This window comes from Schistosoma mansoni, chromosome 5 (genome assembly GCF_000237925.1).
Source record: "Schistosoma mansoni strain Puerto Rico chromosome 5, complete genome".
NCBI lineage: Eukaryota > Metazoa > Platyhelminthes > Trematoda > Strigeidida > Schistosomatidae > Schistosoma > Schistosoma mansoni.
Genome location: NC_031499.1, coordinates 7,104,939 through 7,132,104, shown reverse-complemented (window position 1 = coordinate 7,132,104; position 27,166 = coordinate 7,104,939). Strand labels below are relative to the sequence as shown.

Sequence of the window (27,166 nt, the reverse complement as noted above, 5' to 3'; positions counted from 1 at the left end):
ATCTATTTGCATACTAGTTAACATACGAACTTTGAGATTGCCTAATTTGGCTAGCAGGGTTGCTTCTAGTATCCAGCGGCGTCACGAGGAGACCTTAGGTCAGATTTTGCTGCCACATATATAAATTAATGTATCCAAATGTGTATTTTGTTGAGCTCAAAGTACTTTTATTCTAGATGTCTATCAGATCCCATGATCTGACATCCATTTAATGAAAGGAGAATTCCTAATCGAGTTAATAATCCTTAAAGCAATTGGCTTCAAATTAATTGATCTTATGTTTAATCCCCGTTTCTCCTACATTGATTAAGCATCATACTAAAGTTTAATTCCGATTTAAGTGCATGAAGCTGTACTTGGTAAATTACTTGGATAAGTACACTGAAACTAGTAAAGTTCATATCATGGTGAAGTGATGCTACTTCTAATGTATATGATGTTTGGTTTCGAATCAGCAGCCAATCTTATAGATGTTCACCTTAGTGTAAATCATATTATTAGTATGATTGATAAGTTATACTTAGATTGGAAGCTGTCATAAACCTAAAAACACAGAATAGCTATATTGTGCGCTATTGATGAGTCTCATACTAAGAAGAAATGGCTGAATTGTGTTTCCAAGTGTTTTAATGGAAAGAGGTATCTATCGACTTTTGTAATACTGTCACAGATAGTTTGTTTTTTCCTGAAAACAAGTCTCCAATCTGAATATACCGACTTCAATTTCAATAATCATCATAAAGAATTGTTCATAAATGTTAGGTAAACAAACAAATAAAATTCACTTGGTATTGTTTTGTTTGAATCCAGCTGACGAGTCTCAGATAGGACGAAACGCGCGTCAAACTGGACTCCACTGATAGCCACTGTTCATCCTTGCTTATAAACAAATAAAGTTTAATCATTTGATCCAGTTTAAAATTTGTTTCGAATAAAGTGAATAGGAATGATGGAATAGTAGTTTAATCACTAAAGTGTTTTACTTCACACCCTATTCCATCGACCTTTGTTTAGGCAACTGGGTATTATCACCATTTCTTAAACACAAAGTGGCTTAAAACTAATTACATGAATACATGACTGGATTATATTCCTTGAATAACATCTTCAAGCTATAGTCTTTCCGCTTACTGCTTATACTCTTACTACTCCTACCACTATGAGATTCAAATCGACAACTTCATCTCTGTGCTAATGTGGTACGGTAAGTCGAACTGCTGTACGTACGTACGTACGAAGTTCTACGTTGTGACTGACTGACTGACTGACATGAATCCATGAGTTAATGAAATAATTAAAAAACAGAACAGTATTCTCATTCCATCATATTTTTGTAATGGAATCTATTTTATATGAAGTCAGGATTCTGTCAAGTTTCACCTTTACATCATGTCATTTTCACAAAAAGACAATACACAAAACAACTGTAGTGACCTACTTTTCTCGACGATAACGCCATTGGTATAATGGAAACAATTATTATTATTATAACCAATTGTACCAGTGATTGTTTTACTGTACTCGTCGTTGTTTAACCGTATCAAAATCACTTTTCGTTCCGTTGTCCATCTTGTCCGTTCGAACTTTCTTACGCTCTGCCTTGTTGTCTGTACTCTTTGGCACATCTCGGTATTCTTTCGATACCACGAGATCTCCAATAAATATACTTTATCTGGACTAATTACAGCCTTCTGGTTTTTGACCTATCAAAGGAACCAAGTCGTTTTGTGGCGCGTAATCTTATTGTAGTGGTGATCACAGTCAATCGAGACTCGACACCATCTACATAACTTAAGGTCTTTATTAATTTATCACTTCAGAAACTTTTCGTGAAATTCATTATTATGACATTAGTCTTTTCTAGTTTTGCGTAAAATACAAAATAGGTTACGTGGTTATCATAATTGACAACGTAGAACTTCCTACGTACATACATCAGTTCGAGTTGCCATACCACATTAGTACAGAGATGCAGTTGTCGATTCAAATCCCATAGTGGTAGAAGTAGTAAGAGTATAAGTATTATGTGAAAGATTAGGGTTTGAAGATGTTATTAAGGAGTATAATCCAATGAAATAAATTTGGAAAGAAAAAAAAGATAGAGACATGAGGAGTTCATAAGATTAGAATTTAGCAGAACACAAAGAGTGGACGCACCTTCTCCATTGTAAACGATTTTGAGCCATGTCATTCAAGGTCTCTAACCATCGGTTGTTATCATCTCGCGGATCCCAACCAGGTAGTCTACACTTACCAACATGGCTCAGCCCACTTGTCAGTGACTTCATGGATTTGTGCCACGTTTTGGTCTGGTCACCCCTAGCGTTCTTCCAACCTACTCCTACACCATGAAACATCATTTTACACATTTCTTGAAAATGTTGTTTCATACTTATAAAAATGATATCGATTATCTTTTTTTAACATTTAGGTTATTAACTCATAACTTTACATTAGATTTCAATTGGATTCTACCTATACAAATACGTAATCAACCAGAATCTATTATAGCCAAAGTTAGTATGATATTTACTTATTTATTTATTTATTTAAACATATAAATATTGGTACAAAAGGGGCACCAGATATATATGCGCCGCACAAATCTCATTCGAATTGTGTAAGGGCTGTGATACTACCCAGGTGCCCAAACCGAAGCAGGTGGTTTTCACCCGGAGCCTTTGACCTAAAGATCTGATCCATAAGGCAGTGGAGTATCGTGAGGAGATGCCGTCCCATGGTAGCTGGTGACCAACAATTGGTTCATACGTCATTTGTTCCTTCAGGATACTGGAGCTCATTTGCACCATTTGTTTGAAATCAGGGTTTTCCAACTCCCCTAGGTGGATCCTCTGTATCCACCAACTCGGTTAAAGCGCCGGATATTCGCTTTTCTTCTTCTCAATTTCGTAAAAAATACCGGTGCCACGAGAAGGCAGTGAGTAGGACTTCCCTGACAGATGCTATATACGCGTGGCCATGTAAGAGCATTTTGAGAGGGAGAGCAGACTCTCTTCACTCTCGGCCGTACCAGGACATTTGGGGTGGTATATTTACTTATAAATGTTTATTGTCTGATATTGTTACATTATTCTCCTTACTATGATTTTGCATGAATTTCCGTTTCCCTAATGGGTTTATCAAGAATGATTCTTATCTAAAAATTGTAAGAACTGTACCAGGACCCTATTTTTCTCATTAGTTACCCATTTTAAAGTCAGTCTATGATAAACTACAAATTAAATGGTTTCAATGAAACTTCTATATTCACATGGTAACTATTCAATGAGCACTTCAGAATAAGCTAAGACTTTGTAATAAGTTGAAGCTGATGAAGAGTATGTAATTTTTATCGCATTTTTTTTAAAATTTGATTTTGCTTTACTTGGTAACTGAATAGAACACGTTACTATACATAAACTATCTTAATTATAAATAAGCATTTGTTAGTGTGGATAGGAGAATATTATTGAGACTTCTTTGAAACTATGGAGTACCACTGCGCGCACTATGTTGAGATAAGATGATGGTTGGAGGTGGTCAACAGGAAACCCTGGACCCGGGTTTCGTGCCACTTGGCACTCGTCAACAAGGTGTACCTGTAATCTTGAGGGAGTCACCTAGACTAGTGGTCACACTGCAACTTGATCGATAGCATTCGATCAGCGCTAAGAAGGACTTGACACGCATGACATTGATCACTACCCAGTGATCAATCAATTGTGGTAACAAGATTTTATTTCATTATTATGATATGTACATTACTTCATTTAACATTTTTCCTAGTTATTTGAGAAACATGGTTGGACATCACATCAAATCGCTGAATTTCATATTGCATTACCAAATGATATAGATATACAAATGACATCTAAACAACAGACAAATCTATCAAATGAATTAGATTTACAACGTTTACGATTTACTGTAACAACTGGATCATCATTCAAACTAGATCAAATGAAATCGAATCAAAAACAATCTAGTTTACCCTTATCATCATCGTTTATTGATGGGAAACCAAAGATTCTCTTAGAAGATTTAGATGGTTCTGGTGAGAAAATAGTATGTTTACCAATAACTGGAACATTATATGCTACAACTCAATGGATAGCTATTAATTCATCATTGAATAATGAAATAGATATTGAAGCATGTCATAGATATTTAGATAGGTTAGTTATTGTAAATATTTCATTTATAAGGATATTATTATTCAATATGAAACTTCTGATGATGAGACTTACTTACTTACTTACTTACGCCTGTTACCCCTCGTCGAGGAGCATAGGCCGCTCACCAGCATTCTCCATCCAACTCTGTCCTGAGCTTTCCTTTCCAGTTCTTTCCAGTTAACATTCATCCATTTCATATCTCCTTCTATTTCTCGGCGTAATGTGTTCTTTGGCCTTCCTCTTTTCCGCTTCCCTTCAGCACTCCTAGTTAGGGATTGCCTTGTAATGTACATTGGTGATTTCCTTAATGTATATCCGATCCACTTCCAACGTCTTTTCTTAATTTCCTCTTCAGCTGGAAGCTGGTTTGTCCTCTCCCATAAAACGCTGTTGTTGATAGTATCCGGCCAATGGATGTTGAGTATTTTGCGTAGACAACTGTTTATAAATACTTGTACCTTCCTGATGATGGTCGTAGTAGTTCTCCACGTTTCAGCTCCGTACAGTAGAACTGACTGTCTTGACGTTCGTATTGAAGATTCTGACTTTGAAGTTAGTTGACAGTTGTTTTGAATTCCATATGTTCTTCAATTGTAGATGGTGAGAGCTAACCAAAATTGATTAACTTTTTTACCGATAGAACAATCAATGGATTCGGATTCGCATCTAGATCATGAGACTGGGTTGTATTTCGATAAGTACTCGTAAAGAGCATACGTTGTACCTTTAATATATAACATGCCTCACAGGAGTAAACAAACTAATTGATGTATTTTGAGATGGCTTAAAGCTTGGATCTTTGTTGAGACATTGTATGGTTACGTATCCCGACCGTTGCTGATACCTTGACGTGGTGGTCGGGCTTGCCTATCATGATGAAGCAATCGAGCTATGTTGACTGGAACAATCGTTCCTCAAGGTCCTACCATGCCAGGCAGGTCGTTTGAACAGCGGTGAGACTAAAAGCAGCAAACCCAAGGTCCAAAGGCGAAGTCGTATTGCTGACTGTACAGAGGTGTGACAGCAGTAAGATGTTTCCTTCAGACAACCAGCATGACAGCGATGCTGCCTTCCCACAAGAAGGGGTGGGGTTAGAAAAGGTCGACCCTAAAAATTCACACCTCGCCTTATCCCACGGATATCCGTCTCCGGCGGTAAGGTCCCAACAAGTATGGAGCTAACACAAAAATTACCTACAGAAAGGTCGTGTGTGACCGACCACAAGCAGTTGTCCCTTGGGCACTGCGGTCACGCTCTCAGGTCAATAAGACCATTTCTAACCCTATTTCTTTTTCAGGTACCTCTAGAAGAACTCTTCCACGGTGTGGGCAACCGGGAAGTGATAACTGCCCTCATACCTCTAACACTACTCAAGATCACGTATCTCCTGGAGTTGGAGATTTCAACGGTGGATGTTTTTGAGGTCTCTGAATCCGTATCCTCTTTGAATTCAACGGTTAATCACATTTTTCTCTTCGATTTGTACCATTAGGATCGAAGATCATTTTTCGAAGATATCTTAACAGCAAAATGGATTTATTGGGTTAGTTATACTGAAACAATATTTGAATAGTTGTACGTACGTACGAAGTTCTACGTTGTGACTGACTGACTGAATAGTTGTATGACAATTGATAGGTTATGATATTTCAGCAATCTGATTGAACACCACACAACAATATTTAAATTAGTCTCTTGGGAACTTTAAATCAACAAAAGTATTAGATGTTCAGCGATCGTCTACAGGAAACGATGAACCTAGGTTTCGTGCTCCTAGCAATACGTGTTTGCAGTCTATAAGTATCTGATGTATTCTAACCTATTATAACTTAACACTGAGCTTCACAGTCTGAACCATTACCTCTGAACTGATCAAAATAAAGTGTATCGTTCATAAAAATCTTATAATTTGCATTTTCAAACAGATCTCTTTACCCTCGTGGATCAATGAAAGGACGTGTTACAGATTTTCAATCATTAATTTATCCAACTACATCGTATTTGCAACCAACACAGTTATTCCAATCAAATCCATTATTCCTAAATGATACAAGTAAAGATGATGATAAACAAGATTACAGCACTTCGATACTTGATCCTAATAATACAATGGATGCTAAATTGTTAAATTTGATACAGGTAAGTGATAGTCAGAAGGGGTTTTTTTGGAGATTTCAGTAATTTCATAGTTGAAATCATGAGTCAATTGAAGCTAGACCATCATGGAAAATCTGGAAGCACTGGACGGCCGTTTCGTCCTATTGTGGAACTCATCAGCAGTGCGCATCCATGATTCCGCCTCACGAGATTCGAACCCAGGACCTACCACTGTCTCGCGCCAGAGCACTTAACCGATAGTGTTTAGTGCTTCTGGATATACAATTATATGTAAAGAAGGATAGACAGTAATGTTTGTGAAACATTGTTATGAGTGAAATTCTTTTGCTACCATCTCATAAACTTAACTAAAAGCAAAATTGATAAGATTGACTTTATCGATAAGCAACAAAAGTTGAAGTTTCAAAGATGACCAGTTACTGTTGTGGTTTTTACAGTAAATAATGACAACTGGTGCTCAAAGCTGATTCTATAATTGACAATGTAAACAGTTACGAAGATTTGCTACATATTAAATTGTTATATCTAGAGCTTTGATTCTTGCTATACCATGTACTACTAGACTAATTGAACGGTCGAACCCGTAACGTCGCAAGAGAGAAGACAGAAGACTAGTAAGTAGGAATGTTATTCCCAACACAGTGTCAAATATGGTACAAAAATCTCATGTATTTATAGTTTTTGGCTGAAAGTAAATCATCATTTCGGACAGCCAATAGTCACATAGGAGGTCCTTCTTATTCATCCAATTGGGAAGCTACCCGCAGACATTCTAGAATGTTCCTGTAGCGGTGATCGGATGAAATGTCTTCAGCTCTTTCTGGGCTTCTTGAGGCTTCCTTAAGTTGACCAATGGGTCATTCTTACATAAATGCAAATATCATTAAAAATATCACTGTTACTAGTTAGAGTTATCAATAACTATACATAATGAATAAGTTGAGTCTAGCGAAGTTCAAATGACAGGTAGAAAACACAAACTTAATAAACGTTTTAACTTAAATTTGAAATTATTATTAGGTGGTGAATGTGTCGCTCAATTCTGTGGATTGGTTGAAGTTAGACATTAACACCGTTGGATGCCGGCCGACTCAGTGGTTTAGAGGTTAAGTGCTCGCGCGCGTGGCCGATAGGTTCAGGGTTCGAACCTCGCGAGGTGGGTTCGTGGATGCGCACTGCTAAGGAGTCCCATAATAGGACGAAACGGCCATCCAGTGCTCCCAGATTTTCCATGGTGGTATAGTTTCAATTGACTCATGATCTCAACTATTAAAATTATGATTGACTATTATTCTCTATTATTCTGTATTCACACATTAAATAAACAGAAGCATGACTGAAAGTGTTAAATGCAGACATATTCAAATAACATTGATTACGTTGTCATTAACTACAATCCTATTATAAAATCTAACCAACAGATAGATCAACAGAGATGGTGGAGAAGATTTGTAGCTCAAGTGGATAATTTTGACGGAGTTTTGTTCTCTGAGCTAGATGGTTTGGTCATGGAGTTTTCATCGTTCTTCTGAACGACAACATCTGCACAAACGTCGGGTAGAAGTGAAGTGTGCGAATTTCTTACAAACCAACAAAATCCCTTCATTCAATCTTATGTAAACCAAAGGATGAAATGACAAAAGAAGACAAACCAAACATTATCTACAAAACAAATTGTGCCAACTGCGAAAAAAACACTACATCGGACCAATCGGACACCCTCTTCATATTCGCCTTCATGAACATCAATTAGCAGTCAAACGCCATGACATGTCTTCACTTATATCAATGCGCGTGGACAACTACGGACAAACATTCGACTAGAAAAATGTGGAGATTTTGGATAGAGGCACTTCCAAAAACACCAGAGAATTTTTTAGAAGCTTGGCACTCAGATCAATCAGCAATAACCAAGCACATTGAAATCAATCCAATTTATCAACTAATCGGGAATATTATTCAGAAACATAGGAACAAAAATCAAACCAGTTGGAGATACAACCAAAAACAAAGAAAAAACAATGACAGATTCAAGGTCAAGAAGATCTAATCAACATCGAGGTACACAAGACAAGCTATGAACCACATGTGGAGAAATTCAAATACATCACTTCTACCCGAATTTTGTGCTGATGATGACAACTAGAACTGATGTACGTACGTACGAAGTTCTACGTTGTGAATGGCTGACTGACTGCTGATGATGATGATGTTGTTCAGAAGAACGATGAAAGCTCCACGATCAAACCATCCAGTTCAAAGAACAAAACTCCATCAAGGTCAACTGAATATCCAAAAAAATCATGATACTGGATATATTTACATATTCATGTGTATATAATTCATTGTCTTCAGAACTTTCTGATCATCATTATCCTTGTACAATATTCAACAAATATTCATAATATATAATTGAGATCATGAGTCAATTGAAGCTAGACCATCATGGAAAACCTGGAAGCACTGTACAGCCGTTTCGTCCTATTGTGGGACTCCTCAGTGGCAGTGCATATCCGCGATCCCACCTCACGAGATTCGAATCCAGGACCTACCAGTCTCGCGCACTGTGCACTGCTGAGGAGTTCCACAGGTTTTCCCTGGTAGTCTAGCTTCAATTGACTCATGATCTCAACCCCCCCTTCTAACAAATATTCATTATCCTTTCTTTTTTTTATTATTATTATTATAGACTGCAACAGGAACTCATCTATTATCAAATTCATTACAAATCACATCTAATCCCGATGTATTACATCATACACGATTGAATGGGATTAATTATTTTCAATTAAATTTTTTAATGGAATATTTTAATTTTTGTACTGATGAAGATTTAGATAAATCGAAACGAATACGTTTAATTCAATTAAGACATAATCATGTACCAGGATTTCAAAATGTCATTATACCGACGTTTGCTAAACAAATTCCTGATGAATTATTTGATGTAAGTTGAATGTTTTGTGGGAGGTCTTGTATTAATCTTGTTGGTTTGTGTACCACACGAGCCCTCATCTATGTGATACGAACATATCGACTTGTAGGTGAGCATTGTGGTGGCTCAATTTCTTATTAGATAAGTTATTCAGTCACTTTATTATAGACCTATTGCTGGAAATAACACTCTCATCGACTGAATTTTCAGGAATTGATCTCCTACCAGGGGGTCCACTAATCGACTTAGAATACGCAGATGACATAGTCCTGCTTGGTGAAGACGCTGACAAAATTCAGTCTTCTGTTAGAACTGAGTAACAATACAAGGATGTTTGGCATGCGTTTCCCCCCCCCATCTAAATGTAAATTGTTACTCCAGAACTGGCCTGCGTCAACACCTGAACTAAGGATAGGGAGTGAAGTAGCCGAACGCGTCGACAACTTCACTTATCTTGGAAGTCTGATCAGCCCTAATGGGTTGGTGTCTGGCAAAATCTCAGCACGGATTCAAAAAGCTCGTTTGGCTTTTGCCAACTTACGTCACCTATGGCGAAGACGAGATATCCGTCTATCAATTAAAGGACGACACACAAATTATAGATAGAAAAATTATTTACTTAAACACATAAATATTGGTACAAAGGAACACCAGATACATATGCGTCAAATGAGATTTGTGTGAGGGCTGTGATACTGCCCGGGTTCGCATCTGCTGGGATAACCGTGTAAGTAATAGTGAGGTTAGACACAGGGTATTAGGGTATTATGGTAAATTAGTTGATGAGGTGATGAATCTTCATCGACTGAGATGGTTGGGCCACGTATTACGTATGCCTGAACACCGAGGAAGAAATCAGGAAGAAGCGCTGGAAGCGGATAGGACACATATTGAGTAAATCACGCAACTGCGTCACAAGGCAAGCTCTCACATGGAATCCTGAAGGCCGAAGGAGAAGAGGATGATGAAAGAACATATTACGCCGAGAAATGAAGACAGACATGAGAAAAATGAACAAGAGTTGGATAGAACTAGAAAGGAAGGCCCAGGACAGAGTGGGTTGGAGAAAGCTGGTCGGTGGCCTATGTTCCATTGGGAGTAACAGGCGTAAGTAAGTATTCTATCAATCAATGCTTTGGTGAATAGTATTCCCTAGTTTTATGACTGGATGAGATTTTCATGTAAGATGTAACCCGATAATCTTTACAGTAACTTGGACCTGTAAATCTGCTTGTTGATTTTAACAAGTTTTAAATCATTTTAATTATTGTATATTTCAATAGTCATTGAATGAGAAGAAGGACTTAGATGATGAACATGATGTACTATCTAAAGGGATGAAAGCATATAAACAAAAGCGTAAAGTATATCTTGAAAAGGTGAGCTATGCATTATGAATTATGGTACTATATAACCAATACTATGGTTATTATTACTACTACTGATCGCTAAGTATGAATATATAGTTATACCTTATGTCATTCAGCCAGTCAGTCACAATGTAGAACTTCCTACGTACGTACATCAGTTCGAGTTGCCATACCAAATTAGCACAGAGATGCAGTTGTCGATTCAAATCTCATAGTGGTAGAAGTAGTAAGAGTATAAGCATTATGTGAAAGATTAGGGTTTCGAGATGTTATTGAAGGAGTGTAATCCAATGAAATAAATTTGAAAAGAGAAAAAGGATAGGGACATGAAGAATTCAGAAGATTAGAATTTGGCAGAACACAAACAGTGAGTGAACCTTCGCCATTGCAAACGATGACTAAATTTTATTTCATGGAAGAGTAAAATGATTGTGGTTAGCCATAAACTGATGAAACACTATAAATAGTATTCGAAAGGTATTATTTATTATATAGACATTATATACTATAGTCAGGATACCGTTGAAGGTTATGGTTTATTAGATAGTTGTTTTATCATATGAAGGGACCTCTCAGTATTACACACATAGAATTGGATGTACCTGCATCTCAAAGTTGACGTTCACTCTGGAACTCGAACCCAGTACCGTTCGCTTCAAACACCATTACATTACCAACTTATCTACTGAGTCCTGATAGCCGCTTGCTTATGGAATGAGGTGAAGTCTTAAATTCACTTAGTATTGTTTCTTTGAATCTTCCTATTGATGTCTAGGACTGCAGTTGATCAGTCTCTTATTGGCTATATATACATACTGTGCGTATTACTTCGATATAGACTGAATTCACAAGCATTGTAAGCAAAGATGGATAGTGGCTAGCAATGGAATCCAGTTTGACGCATGTTTCGTCCTATTTGGGACTCATCAGCTGGATGTACCTGCATCTCAGAGTTAATGTTCATAAGCATTATAAGTAAAAGTGTACCTTTTTAATTTGTTTTAATTAACTAACTTTACTACTTAAATCATTTAATAAGTAATATCTTACTTTATCATTTCATATATTATAGATTAAATCAGAAGTTAATCAACATTTTCAAGATGTATTAAATAAAAAATCATTACATGAAATTGTAATTGAAGAAGAGATACCAAATATTTTGTAAGTTTTTTAATAATAAATAGTGAAATGAATTCATGATATGTTACCACTGATCTCTAATACAAGTGGACATTTCATATCAACATAAAAAGCTATTGAACTATTAAAAAGGGCAGAGAGTGGGAAGAGTTTGCTCTCCTATTCGAAATGCTCTCAAACGGCCAAGCGTATACAGACTCTGCCATGGAAGTCCTACTCACCGCCTTTTCGTGAAAGGAGTGTTGTTTAAGAAATTGAAAGGACGAAAAGAGAATGTCCGACCCTTTAACCGGGTTGGTGAACACGGAAAGTCCACCTAGGGGAGTTGGAAAACCCTGATTCCAAACCAATGGTGTACATGGGCTTCAGTATCCTGAAGGAACGAATGGCGTATGAACAAATTGTTGGTCAACGACTACCAAGGGACTGTATTTCCTCACGATGCTCCACTGCCTTGTGGATCAGACCTTTAGGTGAAAGGCTCCGGGTGTGGCCTCCTAAGAAAACCACCTGTTTCGGTTTGAGCATCCGGTCAGTATCACATCCCTCACACAAATCAAATGAGATTTGTGTGGCGCATATATATCTGGTAACCCGTTTGTACCAATATTTATGTGTTTAAATAAATAAATAAATGTTTAAATAGATCCAATGATTTTGGTAGAGTTTCGTTTTCTGAGATAGATTATTTGATTATGGACCTTCCACTGTTTTTCTGAACAATATTACTATGATAAACTTCGGGTAGAAGTGAAGATGCGGATCGGCAAAGCAAGAACAACTGAAGAACATCCGGAACTCAAGACAATTGTCTGTCAACCAACACCAAGAGCAGAATTTTCAATACAAATGTCAAAACAGTTCTACTGTATGGGGCGGAAACATAGAGAACTACGAAAGCCATCATCCAGAAGATACAGGTGTTTACTAACAGTTGCCTAAGCAAGATACTTCGGATTCGTTGACCAGAAACTGTCAGTAACATTCTACTGTGAGAGAGAACAAACCAGATTTCAGACGAGGAAGAAATCAAGAAGAAGCGCTGAAAGTGGATAGGACACACATTGAGGAAATCATCCAACTGCGTCACAAGACAAGCCTTCACATGGAATCCTGAAGGTCAAAGGAGAAGAGGAAGACCAAAGAACACATTACGTCGAGAAATAGAGACAGACATGAGAAGAATGAACAGTGGTTGGATAGAACTAGAAAGGAATGCCCAGAAGAGAGTGGGTTGGAGAATGTTGGTCGCAGTCTATGTCCCATTGAGAGTAATAGGCATAAGTAATAAGTGAAGTATTCAGATTTCTCTATATGCAACTTGCCTATGATTGGTTTTTGGGCCAGTGATGTTGTTCAAAAGAACAATGAAACTCTCCTGGTCCGTAGTCAGGCGCGTTATCCATTGCGCCACAGGCCCCTGGACCCACTTACTCACTTCCTCACATCTTATCCACTTCTCATCTTCATCACGTATCCTTCTTCCTAGTCTCTTCACCACTTCTTCTTCCTATTCCAAAATCATTCTCAACACAACCTCTACGATCGTTGCACTTACTCTTATGTCTCACTTCAATCTATCAACTGGTATGTTGTCATGTCGGTCGGTCGGTCCTGGTGTAATTCTTCCACTCTTCATTTGTCTCGTCACCATACTGATTTCCTCCATCATTGTTTCAGCCAGTGACAGGTACACTAATGTGTGAGTGTGTTGCTTCGATGTTTGGTGGCTTCATCATTGGGACTGGTCTATTGCAAGAGTTGTTCAAAAATGCTCTAACCACCTGTTCCACTCTTGTTGCATTTCAGTGATTGATTTGCCTGCTTTCTTTTCCTTGACTGGTCTCTCTCTCTCGTTTACTATATTTCCCAACTAGTTTATTCGTTCTATCCTATAGTTGTCTCATATTTCCTTCTCTTGCATGTATTTATCGTGGATGTGCAGGGCTGAGGAGTCCTACAGTGGGACGAAACTGGCCATCCAGTGCTTCCAGGATTTTCAAGGTGCTCTAGCTCCAATTGATTCAGGATTTCAACCATAAAATTACTAAAAAATTTCCATAAACCCCCCTTCTGATGTGACAGAATAAGTGAATTATTCATTAATCTTCTATCTACATAAATTTTAGTACCAAAGTATTTACTTTACTACTTATTATATTGTAGTAGTTCAAAAATAATTCAGAAACTTTTTCCCTGCTTTTCTTTTGTGCAGATTCCTATTGCCATTTTTTAAAAGATTACTACAACCTAAACGTCCATTAAGACCAAGGTATGAAGAACGTCGACGTATAGGTCCACAATATGTTCAAAATTCTGGTCTTGAACTAATAGTTACTATACATGGTGCTTATAATTTACCAAATCGATGTACAAAACGAACAGATCAATCAAATTATCGTAATAAAACTGAGAATATAAATGATGTAAGAGTATTTTTTTGTCTACTTTTGTTAACCCACCTCGTTTAGGGAAAATTATTATTACGATTGAAGTGGATCACTTTTCCACCAGTAACATTGTTCCCACATGTCCACGTACGACCTGATCTATCTAAGGATTTTCAACGAACCGTCCATTTCAATCATATCACAGCTTACTGGTGTAGAACTATTTTTCTGAATGGTTCATTTTTTCCCAGTTAAATGTATCCAATATTCGTACCAGAGAAATGTCTTGTACGCTTGATATCTTGGTACAATCAGACAGTCTGCTAATATGTCAGATGATTAGAGGCCTTTGTTCAAGTGTGTAGAGTTTGTTGGAACTCATCAATAACGCATACCTGCTATTTTGATGGACTTGATATTCCTATGGTATTCAGATAGGCATCAATCAATTTTAAAGTTTTTGACATTACTACTGAAGTATTTAGATAGTAGTCGAGAAACGAATATTCCTGAATAGTGTTAGTACTTGACAACCGTTTCGTCCTACTGTGTGACTCCTCAGCAGTGCGCATCCACGACCTCGCTTCGCGAGATGTTCTATCGATTAAGTGCTCTGGTGCGAGAATGGTAAGTCCTGGGTTCGAATTTCGCGAGGTGAGGTCCTAAATCCTACCTTTTCACCCCAATTAGACACATTTTAAGCAGTAGAAAACACTACAATCATATATCGTAGTCGTATGAACAAACTGATTAGCATATTGGGTTTATTTGAATAAGTAATAAGGATGTATCAGTTATATTGCTCTCTTTAATTTAAATCTAAGAGAATCGAATTGTGAAAACGTGTACATTGACACTTTTTTTAAACAGTATAATAGATGTGTATAAAACACTGAATTTTATGACGACTCTTTTATTTATTGATGACACCATTAGCGTTTGTTATTAGAGGAAACACTAAAGAATTCTTCAGATAATATTTGAATCAGCTAGCTCGTTTACCATCAAATTGATGCCTCCAAATGCCCTGGTACGGTTGAGAGTGGGGAGAGTCAGCTCTCCCTCTCCAAATGCTCTCACATGGCCACGCGTATATAGCCTCTGTCAGAGAAGTCTTCCTTACTGCTTTCTCGAGACAGGAGTTTTGTTTATGAAATTGAGAGGACGAAAAGCGAATGTCCGACGCTTTAACCGGGTTGGTGAATACGGATAATCCACCTTGGGGAGTTGGTAAACACTGATTCCAAATCAATAGTGCACATGGGCTCCAGTATCCTGAGGGAACAAATGGCATATGAATCAATTGTTGGTCACTGGCTACGATAGGACTGCATCTCCTCACGACGCTCTATTGACTTGTGAGTAAGACCTTTAGGTGAAAGGCTCTGGGTGTGGCCGCTTAAGAAAACCACCTGCTTCGGTCTGCGCAACCATGCAGTATCATAGCCCTCACACAATTAAAATGAAATGACGATTTTTTGTGTGGTGCATATATATCTGGTAACTCCCTGTACCAATATTTATGTGTTCAGATAAACGATAAATAAATAATCAAATTGGCAATCTTCAGACACGTCTAAAAGGACTAAAGATTATGTCTCATTCATCGGTAGCATAATTACTCATTCTATCACTACACTGAAATTGTTTCCAGAAGCTTCTTAAAGGCTAATGGCATCATTTAACATCTAAATAACATTATTTTATATCTAGAACCAAACGTTGAATTAAATTGTCTGTTCTTAATTCACATCATTTCTCTATTACATTGCGTACAAGTATAGAAGAATACTGTGGGATCTAGAAAGCAACTAGGAAGTTAGTATCGAACTATTGAACATTCCATTATAACGATAATATAATAAGGTTACATGTACTTATAGCTGGTGATACCAACTGTGTACATAACATCCATCCTTGATTTTACCATATAAACACTAAAGGAAGAATATTGTACTTTTTTAATTAAAATCATGAATCAAAAATGAAACATATTTGTTGTGTGATTAACCATTTATATTAAAAACTAATAACAATGTGTTCTACTGATGTCGATAGATATAAATAGTATACATCACTAATCTAGAGTGAAATACCTGGTGACAGAAGGTTGTCTCCTACTGATGTTTTCGTTCACTACATTTGGTGTCACTGCCAGGATGTAGTGAACCAGAACATCAGTAAAGACAAACAAATGATTACTTATACAACTATTATGTTTAGTAGCAATGCAGAATTTTCTTGAAGCGGAAGGCCGTCTAGAATACTACAGAAACCCTAGATTTCCTGTACATGAACGAACCTTTGAAGTAAAGAGTGTTCTTCCAGATTTCGCGCCTTTTCTCTAGTGTTCAAGTCGCTGTGTAGATTTAGACTTAACGTTACTAGAAGAGCTAAGGAACTAAATCTAACGTTCAGTTAGAAGGCTTATCAGTTAGCTAAGTAGTAAATCTTGAAATTGACTTTGAAATATATTTATTGCTTGACAACCCAGTAGCTGAGTGGATAACGCGATGGCATTTGAAGCCAATGGTACTGGATTCGAGTCCCAGAGTGAACGTCAACGAGTCTGAGATGCAGCTACATCCAGCTGGCGAGTCCCAAATAGGACGAAACGCGCGTCAAACTGGATTCCACTGCTAGCCACTATCCATCTTTGCTTACAATATTACTGATACTGTTACTAATCCTACTACTCTGAGATTAGTCTTGATAATTTCATCTAAATGTTTTAATGTGATGTCGTAAACTGAAACGATATACATGTCTAATAGGTTTTACGTTCCATGTGATTGTTTTCATATTTGTTGAGGAGATCCAGAAAATTCCTCGCAGAAAAAAAGTCAAAAATACGCTAAAAACGTTGAGCAACATCTTATTCATCAATCAGCATTCAATAGAAGTTATCCCAGATACACCTAGAAAGTGAAAAGTCATATATCGCATTTCTGATTGGATGATTACCTATACTGCTACTATATTTAGTAACGTTCCAGAAATCACCGGAAACCGAAGGTCACCCTAGATTTTCTCTACATAAATGAACCTTGTGGTAAAGTGTTTCTTCCATATTTCGCGCCTTTTCTCTCGTGTTTCAGATGCTATGTAGATTTAGACTGGGGGGTTACTAGGAGAGCTTAGGAAACCGAATCTAACATTCAATTAAAAGACTTATCAATTAATAATGGAAAATGATTGGTTTGATATGCTTCCTTTTTTTTTCTTTCTATTAGCTTTTGAAACCATTTGCTGTCATTAAATTTCAACAGAATAAACGATCAACTATTTCATCAGAAGGTAGAAATCCTAGTTGGAATGCTGAATTTCGATTTCCTTTCTAGTAAGTTTAGTATTATGATTGTTATTATTACTGTTATAAAGGTAGGATACTTGTTATAACGCTAGGGTTTCTTGTTATAACAGTCCTTTCCCTTGTTTACACGAATGGGATGTTGATTTACCTTAGACGAATATCTACACTAGATTCCTTTCCAGTGTCTACTCTAAAGGACTTCAACACAACTCAGAATAAGAACAAGAGATTAGCCTGATAAGGGAATATATAACTCATCTGATATCTGTCAAACTATCTACAAGGCTGACTAAGCAAAACAACCAATCATTACCATTCTCGCCCACACATCAGTTACGTTTCCTAGTTAGAGTTATTCGATTGAAACTCATGTTGAACCTACATACTATGAAAATTAGTACACACCAGAAAAAGTTACCCATAAGTTTTGAAGGAAATGGTGCTTCTTGTGAGAATCCAATCTGAAACACAATTACAGCACGGAAAAATGAAGAAAAATACTTGAAAACCATCCTTCAAAAGAACGGCTACTCAATCAACTTCATCAAAAAAATACCAGCCGCAACCATCATCAGAAACGAAGTCAAGTACAGAAATCAACAAAAGGATCATCTTACTATACATAAAAGGTATATCGCAAATGACAATGAGACTGCTGAAAACTTTCGGAATAAATGTTGCTCACAAACCAACAAAATCACTCCATTCAATCTTATACAAACCAAGTGATGAAATGACAAAAGAAGACAAACCAAACATCATCTACAAAATAAATTGTGCCAACTGCAACAAACACCACATCGGACAAATCGGACACCCACGTCATCTTCGTCTTCATGAACATCAATTAGCAGTCAAACGCCATGACATGTCTTCACTTATATCAATGCACGTGGACAACTGCGGATACATATTCGACTAGAAAAATGTGGATATTTTGGATAGAGGCAATTAGGGTTTCTATCCGTAGTATTTTATGAACATTATTGATAGTCATGTTATTGTATTTTTAAATTTTGTTTATTATTAAGTTCATTTTCATTCTCTTTCCTTATCTTCTTGTTATTCCATTTTTTATTGTACTGCCATATACTACTTAATAATATTCAGTACCCTATCTCATTCCTGGTGTCATATAATATTCTTCAGTATTTACTAACAATATTTAATTTTATATAGTTGAGATCATGAGTTAATTGAAACTAGACCACCATGAAAAACCTGGAGGCATTGAACGACCGTTTCGTCCTGTTGTGGGACTCCACAACAGTACACACCCACGATTCCGCCTCGAGAGATTCAAATACAGGACGTATCGGTATCACGCGCGAACGCTTAACCTCTACACTACTGAGATAGCCGGCATCCCACGGTGTTAATGTCAAACTTCAACCAATCCAGGGAATTGAGCGACACATACACCAGTATCTTCAGTGAGTTACTATCTCACAACAGACCTGGTTGAACTCCACTGGTCACTGCTTCTCACTAGAACTCCAAGAAACACCCCTTGAAGCCAGTCACTAGTGAGCATATGTTGAATAATGTCAGAACGGATTTTGTGGAGATTTTAGTAATTTTATAGTCTGTTGTGAGATAATAACTCACTGAACACAATGGTGGACGGTTGCTCAATTTCGTGGATTGGTTGAAGTTAGACATTAATACTGTTGAGTGCTGGCCGGCTGAGTGGTCTAGGAGTTAAGCGTTCGCGCGTAAGATCAATAGGTCCTGAGTTCGAATCTCGCGAAACAGGATCGTGAGTGCGTACTGCTGTGGAGTCCCACAATCGAACGAAACGGCCATCCAGTGCTTCTAGGTTTTCCATGTTAGTCTAGCTTCAATCGATTCTTGAGTTCAACTATAAAACTATCTTGTGCTTCCAATTTCCCACGTAAACCCAGCAGTTGCTATCTAAGTTCTAACTGATCATCAGTACATTATACTTTAACTTAAAACTCAGTTGTTTATACCCTTTATCAGATAGTTTAAAATGTTTCTATTACTTTTACATATTATATTCAATAGTTTACCACCGGAAAATCCAAAATTAGAAAATATGAAAGATCCTATTATTATTAATGTCTATGATCAAGTAACTTTCAGTCAGACAGATTCAACTCAAAGTGAATCATCCCATTATATACAACATATAGAACATCGTTTAATTGGTTCAACTGAAATACCATTGTCAACTGTTTATTTAAATACTAAGGTACATATATGTGTTTTATTTGGAATGTATATATGATTCTATACTAGTTTATATAGATTTCTTTTGTTATTCTGATTCCATTATCGATTTGTGTATCTCAACTGTCTGCAAATACACTGCTTTCCTGAGACAGGAGTATTGTTTACGAAATTGAAAGGACGGAAAGCGAATGTCCGACGCTTTGGCCGGGTTGGTAGACACGGACGGTCCATCTAGGGGAGTTGGAAAATCCTGATTCCAAACCGATGATATACATGGTCTCCAAGATCCTGAAGGAAAAATGGCGCATGAACCTATTTTTGGTCACTGGCTACTATGGGACTGCATCTCCCAATATTACTCCATTACCTTATGGATCAGACCTTTAGGTCTACGGCTCCACCTCCCAGAGTGGCTAAGCAAAGATCTAGTGAAGAAAGTGAACAGCTCAATATTATCCCATTTAGTGCAAACTGGTCGCAGTGTCAATGTAAACCAATCCTTTTCAATTATTTATAGGGTCAGTAATATTTTGTCAAAGCTTGTCAGACTTAAAATCCTCCAAACGGCTGAAGTAGTAGCCATCCGGATGAAGAAACCGGGGCTATGCATGCAAAAGAAATATCATCAACCGTTCTTCCTCCCTTGGCCAACCTCAAGGCCAATTAATCAATAGTAATCTTAACTATTGAATGACCTAGTTTGACTATCGTAGTTATGACCTTTCGTAGTCAAATGTAATTGTCCCTGTTATCTTTATTCACGACCTTTGTATTATCATTATTATTACATGATTCATCTACTTCTCATTCAACCCACCTTATTATATGTTACTAATGATTTTCTATGCAATATAGACTTCCACTAACCATTTGATCGAATTGTCATTGTACTATTATCTCTGTCATCCTATTTGACCCATATTTATTAGGATCATAGATCTTAAAATTCTCAAGTTTACTTTCTATATGAGTCATATCAACATTAACAATCGGTTTCAATTTGTTTGACAATCCTAAATTCATATGGTTTGAATGATGTACTTTGCCCTTGACCTAGCCATATATTAATCTTTTAAAGATTAATTGGTGAATATCCTTAGCCTTTTTAGTAAGAATCAGATTCGTCAAAAGGAGAAAAAAACATTTGAAAGCAATAAAAAGTAAGATGGATAGTGGCTAGCAATGGAATCCAGGACGCGCTTTTCGTCCTATTTTGGGACTCGTCAGCTGGATGTACCTGCATCTCAGAGTTGATGTTCACTCCATCTACTCTCCCCATTCTTTTTCTTTCTGGTGATTGACTGGATTATGAAGACCTCGACATCTGAGGGGAAGCACGAAATACAAGGGACATCTCAGAATCAATTAGACGACTTGGACTTCGCAGATGACCTAGCCCTCCTATCTCATACACATGAACAAATGCAGACGAAGACAACTAATGTAGCAGCAGCCTTTGCATCAATAGGCCTCAACATACACAAAGGTAAAAACAAGATTCTCAAATACAACACGGAGAGCACCGACCCAGCCACACTAGATGGAGGAACTCTGGAAGATGTAGACACATTCACAAACCTGGGAAGGATCATTGACAAACAAGGAGGATCTGATTCCGATATAAAGGCGAGCATTGGTAAAGCAAGGACAGTATTCTTACAATTGAGGAAAATATGGAACTCAAGACAACTGTTGACCGAAATCAAGGTGAGAATCTTCAATACGAATGTCAGGACAGTTCTACTATACGGAGCTGAAACATGGAGAACTACAACAACCATCATCAAGAAGGTCAACATTGACTGATCGGATACTATCAGCAACAGCGTTTTACGGGAGAGAACAGAGCAGCTTCCAGATGAAGACGAAATTAGGAAAAGACGTTGAAAGTGGATAGGACATACATTAAGGAAAGCACCAAACTGCATCACAAGGCAAGCCCTAACTTGGAATCGTGAGAGGAAGCGGAAAAGTGGAAGGACAAAGGACACATTACGCCGGGAAATAGAAGCAGATATGAAAAGGATGAATAACAACTGGAAAGAACTGGAAAGGTTTTCCATCCCGAAATGCCTCGTATAAATCTCAAATATTGTAAAACTAAGAGTTTCAAATGAAATATCCAGTGGAAATTACACATTTATATGGTTTTGATGGAGTTTTGTTCTCTGAGCTGGATGGTTTGGTCGTGAAACTTTCATTGTTCTTCTGAACGACTTCAGCAGAACAGACTTCGGGTAGGAGTGAAGTGTTCAAATTTCTCCACATGTGGTTGACAGCTTGTCCTGTACACCTCGATGTTGATTGGTTCTTGTCGACCCTAAATCTGTCACTTTTTACCTCTTTAAACAGACAGATAAAAAGTCTGCATGAACTAATAAACATCGAAGTGTGCATGACAAGGTGTGGACCACATGTGAAGAAATTCGAACACTTCATTCCTACCCAAAGTTTGTTCTGCTGAAGTCGTTCAGAAGAACAATGAAAGCTTCACGACCAAACCATCCAGTTCAGAGAACAAAGCTCCATCAAAATCATCTACTTGAGCTACAAATCTCCACACTTATATGCATTACTCACTCACTACATGAACCGAACAATGCTCGAAAATTCTGGCTACCCCACAATTGTTTATTGTTGAAAAACTGCTTGATAAGCTCAGTTACAAGATTGTTGGTAAATTAAGGTCTTAGATTCCGACATAACTCATCTTGATCATCCTTATCATCATCAACATCATCCAAATCGTCATCATCACCATCATTCTTAATCAATTTTTATTTTTTAAAATCTTCTTTGTAGATTAGTGGTAAAATCAATTTATCAATTCCATTAATTTTACAAGGATATGAAACAGTAAATCCTGTCAAATCATCAATTAGACCAATGATTGATATTTTAATGACATTAGAACCATCAATTTTCCCACCAACTCCTTTAATTGATACAGTAAGTATTAAGTAAGATTGAATAATTATTTTTGTAATTTTAATAGTTGAGATCATGAGTCAATTGAATCTAGACCACCATGGAAAATCTGGAAGCACTGGATGGCCGTTCCGTTCTATTGTGGGTTGAATCAGTCAGTCAGTTACAACGTAGAACTTCGTACGTATGTACATCAGTTCGAGTTGCCATACCACATTAGCACAGAGATAAAGTTATCGATTCAAATCCCATAGTGGTAGAAGTAGTAAGAGTATAAGTATTATGTGAAAGATTAGGGTTTGAAGATGTTATTAAGGAGTATAATATAATGAAATAAATTTGGAAAGAGAAAAAAGATAAGGACATGAGGAAGTCAGAGAATTAGAATTTGGTAGAACACAAAGAGTGGATGCACCTTCGCCATTGCAAACGATTTTGAGCCATGTCATTCAAGGTCTCTAACCATCGATTACTATCATCTCGCGAATCCCAACCAGGTAGTTTACACCTACCAACATGGCTCAGTTCACTTGTCAGTGACTTCATGATTTCAATAGTTAAAAAGTATTTATGAAATCAATATTCAATGATCAATCACTTGTCATTTCACTACAGATAATCCTTTTAACCGTGACTTATAGTAGTAGTATATTATTCGACGGTCTTTTGAAGGTTAGCTTTCTTTGATCCTTAATAAGTCTGAGTTAGAACAATGAAATCGCAGATTGAGTGTGCTGGTATTTAAGATCTCTATCTATGTTTCAGTTTGTAAACTTTATAAAATCAGCTTTTAGAGTAAATTTATGTAGAAAACGCTGCACTGCCCGTGTTTTGTGCTGTTTGGCATTCATCAAGAGTGTGTACCTGTTCTCTTGAGAGAGCTGATGCCCCCTGATGACTTCATCCTGGCGTCACTGAGCTTCATAGTTCAAGACATTAGCACTTAGCTATTCAAGACATGAATGACCTCCTGCAAGCCTGAGATGCACTTACAATTGAGTGATTACTGAGTGAGTATCAATGTCATATATATTAAGCGATTCTAAGTGATGATTGAATTCAATCAATCAAGTCGCAGTGTAGCTACTGGTTTAATTCACTTAACGTTATGTGCATAATAGTGAGCTGTAAGTTGAGGGCTGAAGTTAGTCGACAGAAAACCCTCAGTATCACAAATACACCTTAGTAAGGTGTGCCAAATATCACGAAACCTCTATCATGTAGGGTTTTCTCTGAACTACCTACAACAACTACTTTATATCCCAATATAGTGCACATGGTGTCCAGTCAGTTCCACTAGTAACCAAACTGCAACTTGATAGATAGAACTCGCTTAGCACTTAGAATTAACTGACATACATCACATCAATCAGTTGTAAGAATGAATATCTCTTTCTTAACTGATATTCAACATATACATAATCAAATATAACATACTGTTATGATGTAAACCATAATCTTATATGAACCATTTCAGTTTGTCTCAATTGAATCACTTGAAGTGCAAGCAACTCTATCGAAATGGTATAAGAAATTATCAAAGCATAAATTTATGACTGAAAGACAATTTAAACCATTAGTAATGAATTCAGATTGTCAAGAAATATTAATGACACGTTTCCTGACTCCACTTAATCCTCCAGAGGAATTTCTACGGAAAACAAAGACTGGTTTCAATATATCAGAATCTATGGTAAGTATGAAAAAAAGGGGTTCAGTATATTTTTGTCTCTATGTAAGATTAGTGCTATTGATTACTTAAACGTGAATGTGATGTTACACCTGGATACTACTTATATACTTATACTATTTGTAGTGTAGAGGAAACTACTCAGTAATAAATTCAACTTATTATTGTTTGTTTGAATCTTACCATTGATGTTTAAGACTGCAACTGGTCAGTCTCTTATTGGCATATGTGCATACTGTGCGTATTGCCTCGATATAGCCTAAATCCACAAGCATGGTAAGCAAAGATTGATAATGGCTAGCAGTGGAATCCAGTTTGACGCGCGTTTCGTCCTAATTGAGACTCGTCAGCTGGATGTACTTGCATCTCAGATTCGTTGATATTCACTCTGGGACCTGAACCAAGTACCTTTCGCTTTAAACGCCATCGCGTTATCCATTCGGCCACTGAGTCCTGATAGCTACTTGCTTGTGCAATGGGGTGAAGTTTAAATTCACTTAGTACTGTTTGTTTGGATCTTCCCATTGATGTTTTTAGGACTGCAACTGGTCAGTCTCTTATTGGCATATGTGCATACTGTGTGTATTGCCTCGATATAGCCTAAATTCACAAATACTTGGCGCCGGGATCAGGGTGATCACGAATGCCCTGGCCCCAGGTAGAGGCTCGCCATTGCACTCCGGCGTGTTGAAGCCTGCGACGATCACTAATCGGGCTCGCTCCACTGCTAGCCACTATCCATCTTTGCTTACTCTGTAATACTTCTAAAAAAGTGGGTTATATATTTGAAAGTATCCGAAGGATTAGTTGCTTAGCTAGTTGACATATTGTATCGCCTTTCTAGGATACAAAAAAGTCCAACTGAGTAATATCAAAGTTTGAAGTAAGGTATCAGGTAAAGAATGACAAGTCAATTTATAAGGCTGAAGTGACTTATACGTATGTTCCACACACCTAACTATCATGTATACCAACTTCCAATACTTCTTATCGGCAGTCCATACATATCCCTTAACCAAGTCTCTAGAGGCCCAGGAAACGATTGAAAATGTTTTATTCCATAACCATTGAACAGAGGCTTCTTAGAAACATCGGGATAATTAGAGAACTACATGTCACATTTAGAAGAGACAACTATTGACGTTGCCACTATATTTGACCTGTTTGTACAAGATTTTGAAAGATTTATTTATTGTTTATTTAAACACATAAATATTGGTACAAGGTGACACCAGATATATATGCGCCACACAAATCTCATTTGATTTGTGTGGGGACTGTGATACTGTCCAGGTTCCCAAACTGAAGCAGGTGGTTTTCTTAGGAGGCCAAACCCGGACTCTTTCACCTAAAGGTCTGATCCATAAGGGAGTGGAGCATCGTAAGGAGATGTAGTCCAATGGTAGTCGGTGACCAACAACTGGTTCATATGCTATTTGTTCTCTCAGGATACTGGAGCCCATGTACACCATTGGTTCGGAATCAGGGTTTTCCAACTCCCGTAGGTGGACTTTCCGTTTCCACCAACCCGGTTAAAGCGCTGGACATTCGCTTTTCGTCCTCTCGATTTCGTAAACTAAACCCCTGTTGCGAGAAAGCAAATATCGATGTTGTAGTAGTAACAGTATCGGTGATGGTAGAGAATATTAAACATAACCAATATGATTCGCAAATAAAAAGGTTTGAGATGGTTTAAAATGACAAAATCTAGGAGAAGACAGAGTTGATACCTCTGATCTATTATCATCAATTCTAGGTCATGTCATATAACATCTCTTGTCATTTGTTTAGATAATCTAATAAATCTCACTTAGGTAGCCTGCTTCTACTACTGTGACTCAAATCAATAATCAATAACTTCATCAGAAGATTCCAAGTCTAGGTTTAACCCGTCTCGGTCAATCTTTTAAACTACATCTGCACCAGCTAGCCTTGCCCATCGAGATAGGTGGTGGTCATTCAGATTTGATGCATGCTCCAGTTATCTTGGATGATGAAAATTCATTACCTGGTTCATCAGTGATGTTGGAAATGACTTCGCTCTGTTTCGAATTTAATATAAGATGTGGTAACTTGAAACGACACATATTCATCTCAGCTTCTGTGTTGCTATTGATTAACTAACTTCTAACCAATACTACATAACTATAAACTGTCAGAAAATTCACCTACAGTTATATTTAACAGATGTATAACCATTGCATCGTTACATTTCTTGTTTGTACAGGGAAAAATTAGTCTGCAGTTCATTTGGCGTTATACTGTATTTCTTAGAATCAACAAAATCACCATTTTAAACTCCTTGTAGACCATAAACGTTGATGATCTATGTCGAATGATTGGAGGCCTAATCGAGTTACACGGGAACGGTGTAATGAACAAGCTAACTTTGAAGTCACACCTCACTATCAGCACCTTACGTGGATTGCCCCATCGACGTATCAATGGACCATGGATGCTCTGAAGACTGTACAACACAAAGGACGCTATTACAGGAATATATTAATTAAAGTAGATACAAGCGAAAGCAAAACCACTGCCTTATGGGCCAATACATGGCGTCTGATTAACTGATGCGCGTTGATTGTCCTTGACCTTGACGGGGATCGATGATCTGTTCGATATTTAGTGACCCGACTGCCGAATGATTTGGTTAGGGTTCAGTGGCATTTCACTGACCCTACATCCTACAACAATATCCGTAGAACTGTTATTAAAGAAGTTAGGATAGACAACTATTCTCTTTTTTAAATACGGAATTCTATAATAGTGTAGACCCTGAAAATTCATGTAACATTGAGTACTAAAATGATTAGTACAACATTCTCTGTCCACTGAGATTCGATTCAGTAGTTAGCAACTATCATAGTGTAGAGTCGGATGCTATGTTAAACCCATATACCTTATT

The 27,166-nt window shown here is 37.3% G+C and overlaps 1 protein-coding gene and 1 non-coding gene across 2 annotated transcripts in view; both read left to right on the top strand.

Annotated features, from left to right (window-relative positions):
• Positions 1-27,166, top strand: part of Smp_143910 (hypothetical protein) — a gene marked incomplete at both ends in the record, with an annotated part of 96,332 nt that overhangs the window by 36,569 nt on the left and 32,597 nt on the right. The window contains 11 exons of the mRNA XM_018797763.1: positions 2,432-2,516; positions 3,787-4,175; positions 6,101-6,228; positions 9,125-9,240; positions 10,512-10,607; positions 11,671-11,762; positions 13,957-14,167; positions 17,365-17,471; positions 19,473-19,659; positions 22,443-22,589; positions 24,046-24,261. Coding sequence (XP_018652773.1) covers positions 2,432-2,516; positions 3,787-4,175; positions 6,101-6,228; positions 9,125-9,240; positions 10,512-10,607; positions 11,671-11,762; positions 13,957-14,167; positions 17,365-17,471; positions 19,473-19,659; positions 22,443-22,589; positions 24,046-24,261 — 1,774 coding nt within the window. The remainder of the gene's footprint in view (positions 1-2,431; positions 2,517-3,786; positions 4,176-6,100; positions 6,229-9,124; positions 9,241-10,511; positions 10,608-11,670; positions 11,763-13,956; positions 14,168-17,364; positions 17,472-19,472; positions 19,660-22,442; positions 22,590-24,045; positions 24,262-27,166) is intronic.
• Smp_tRNA_00384_Gln_TTG.1.1 lies at positions 16,621-16,687 on the top strand. The gene has a single exon. It is a non-coding gene (tRNA).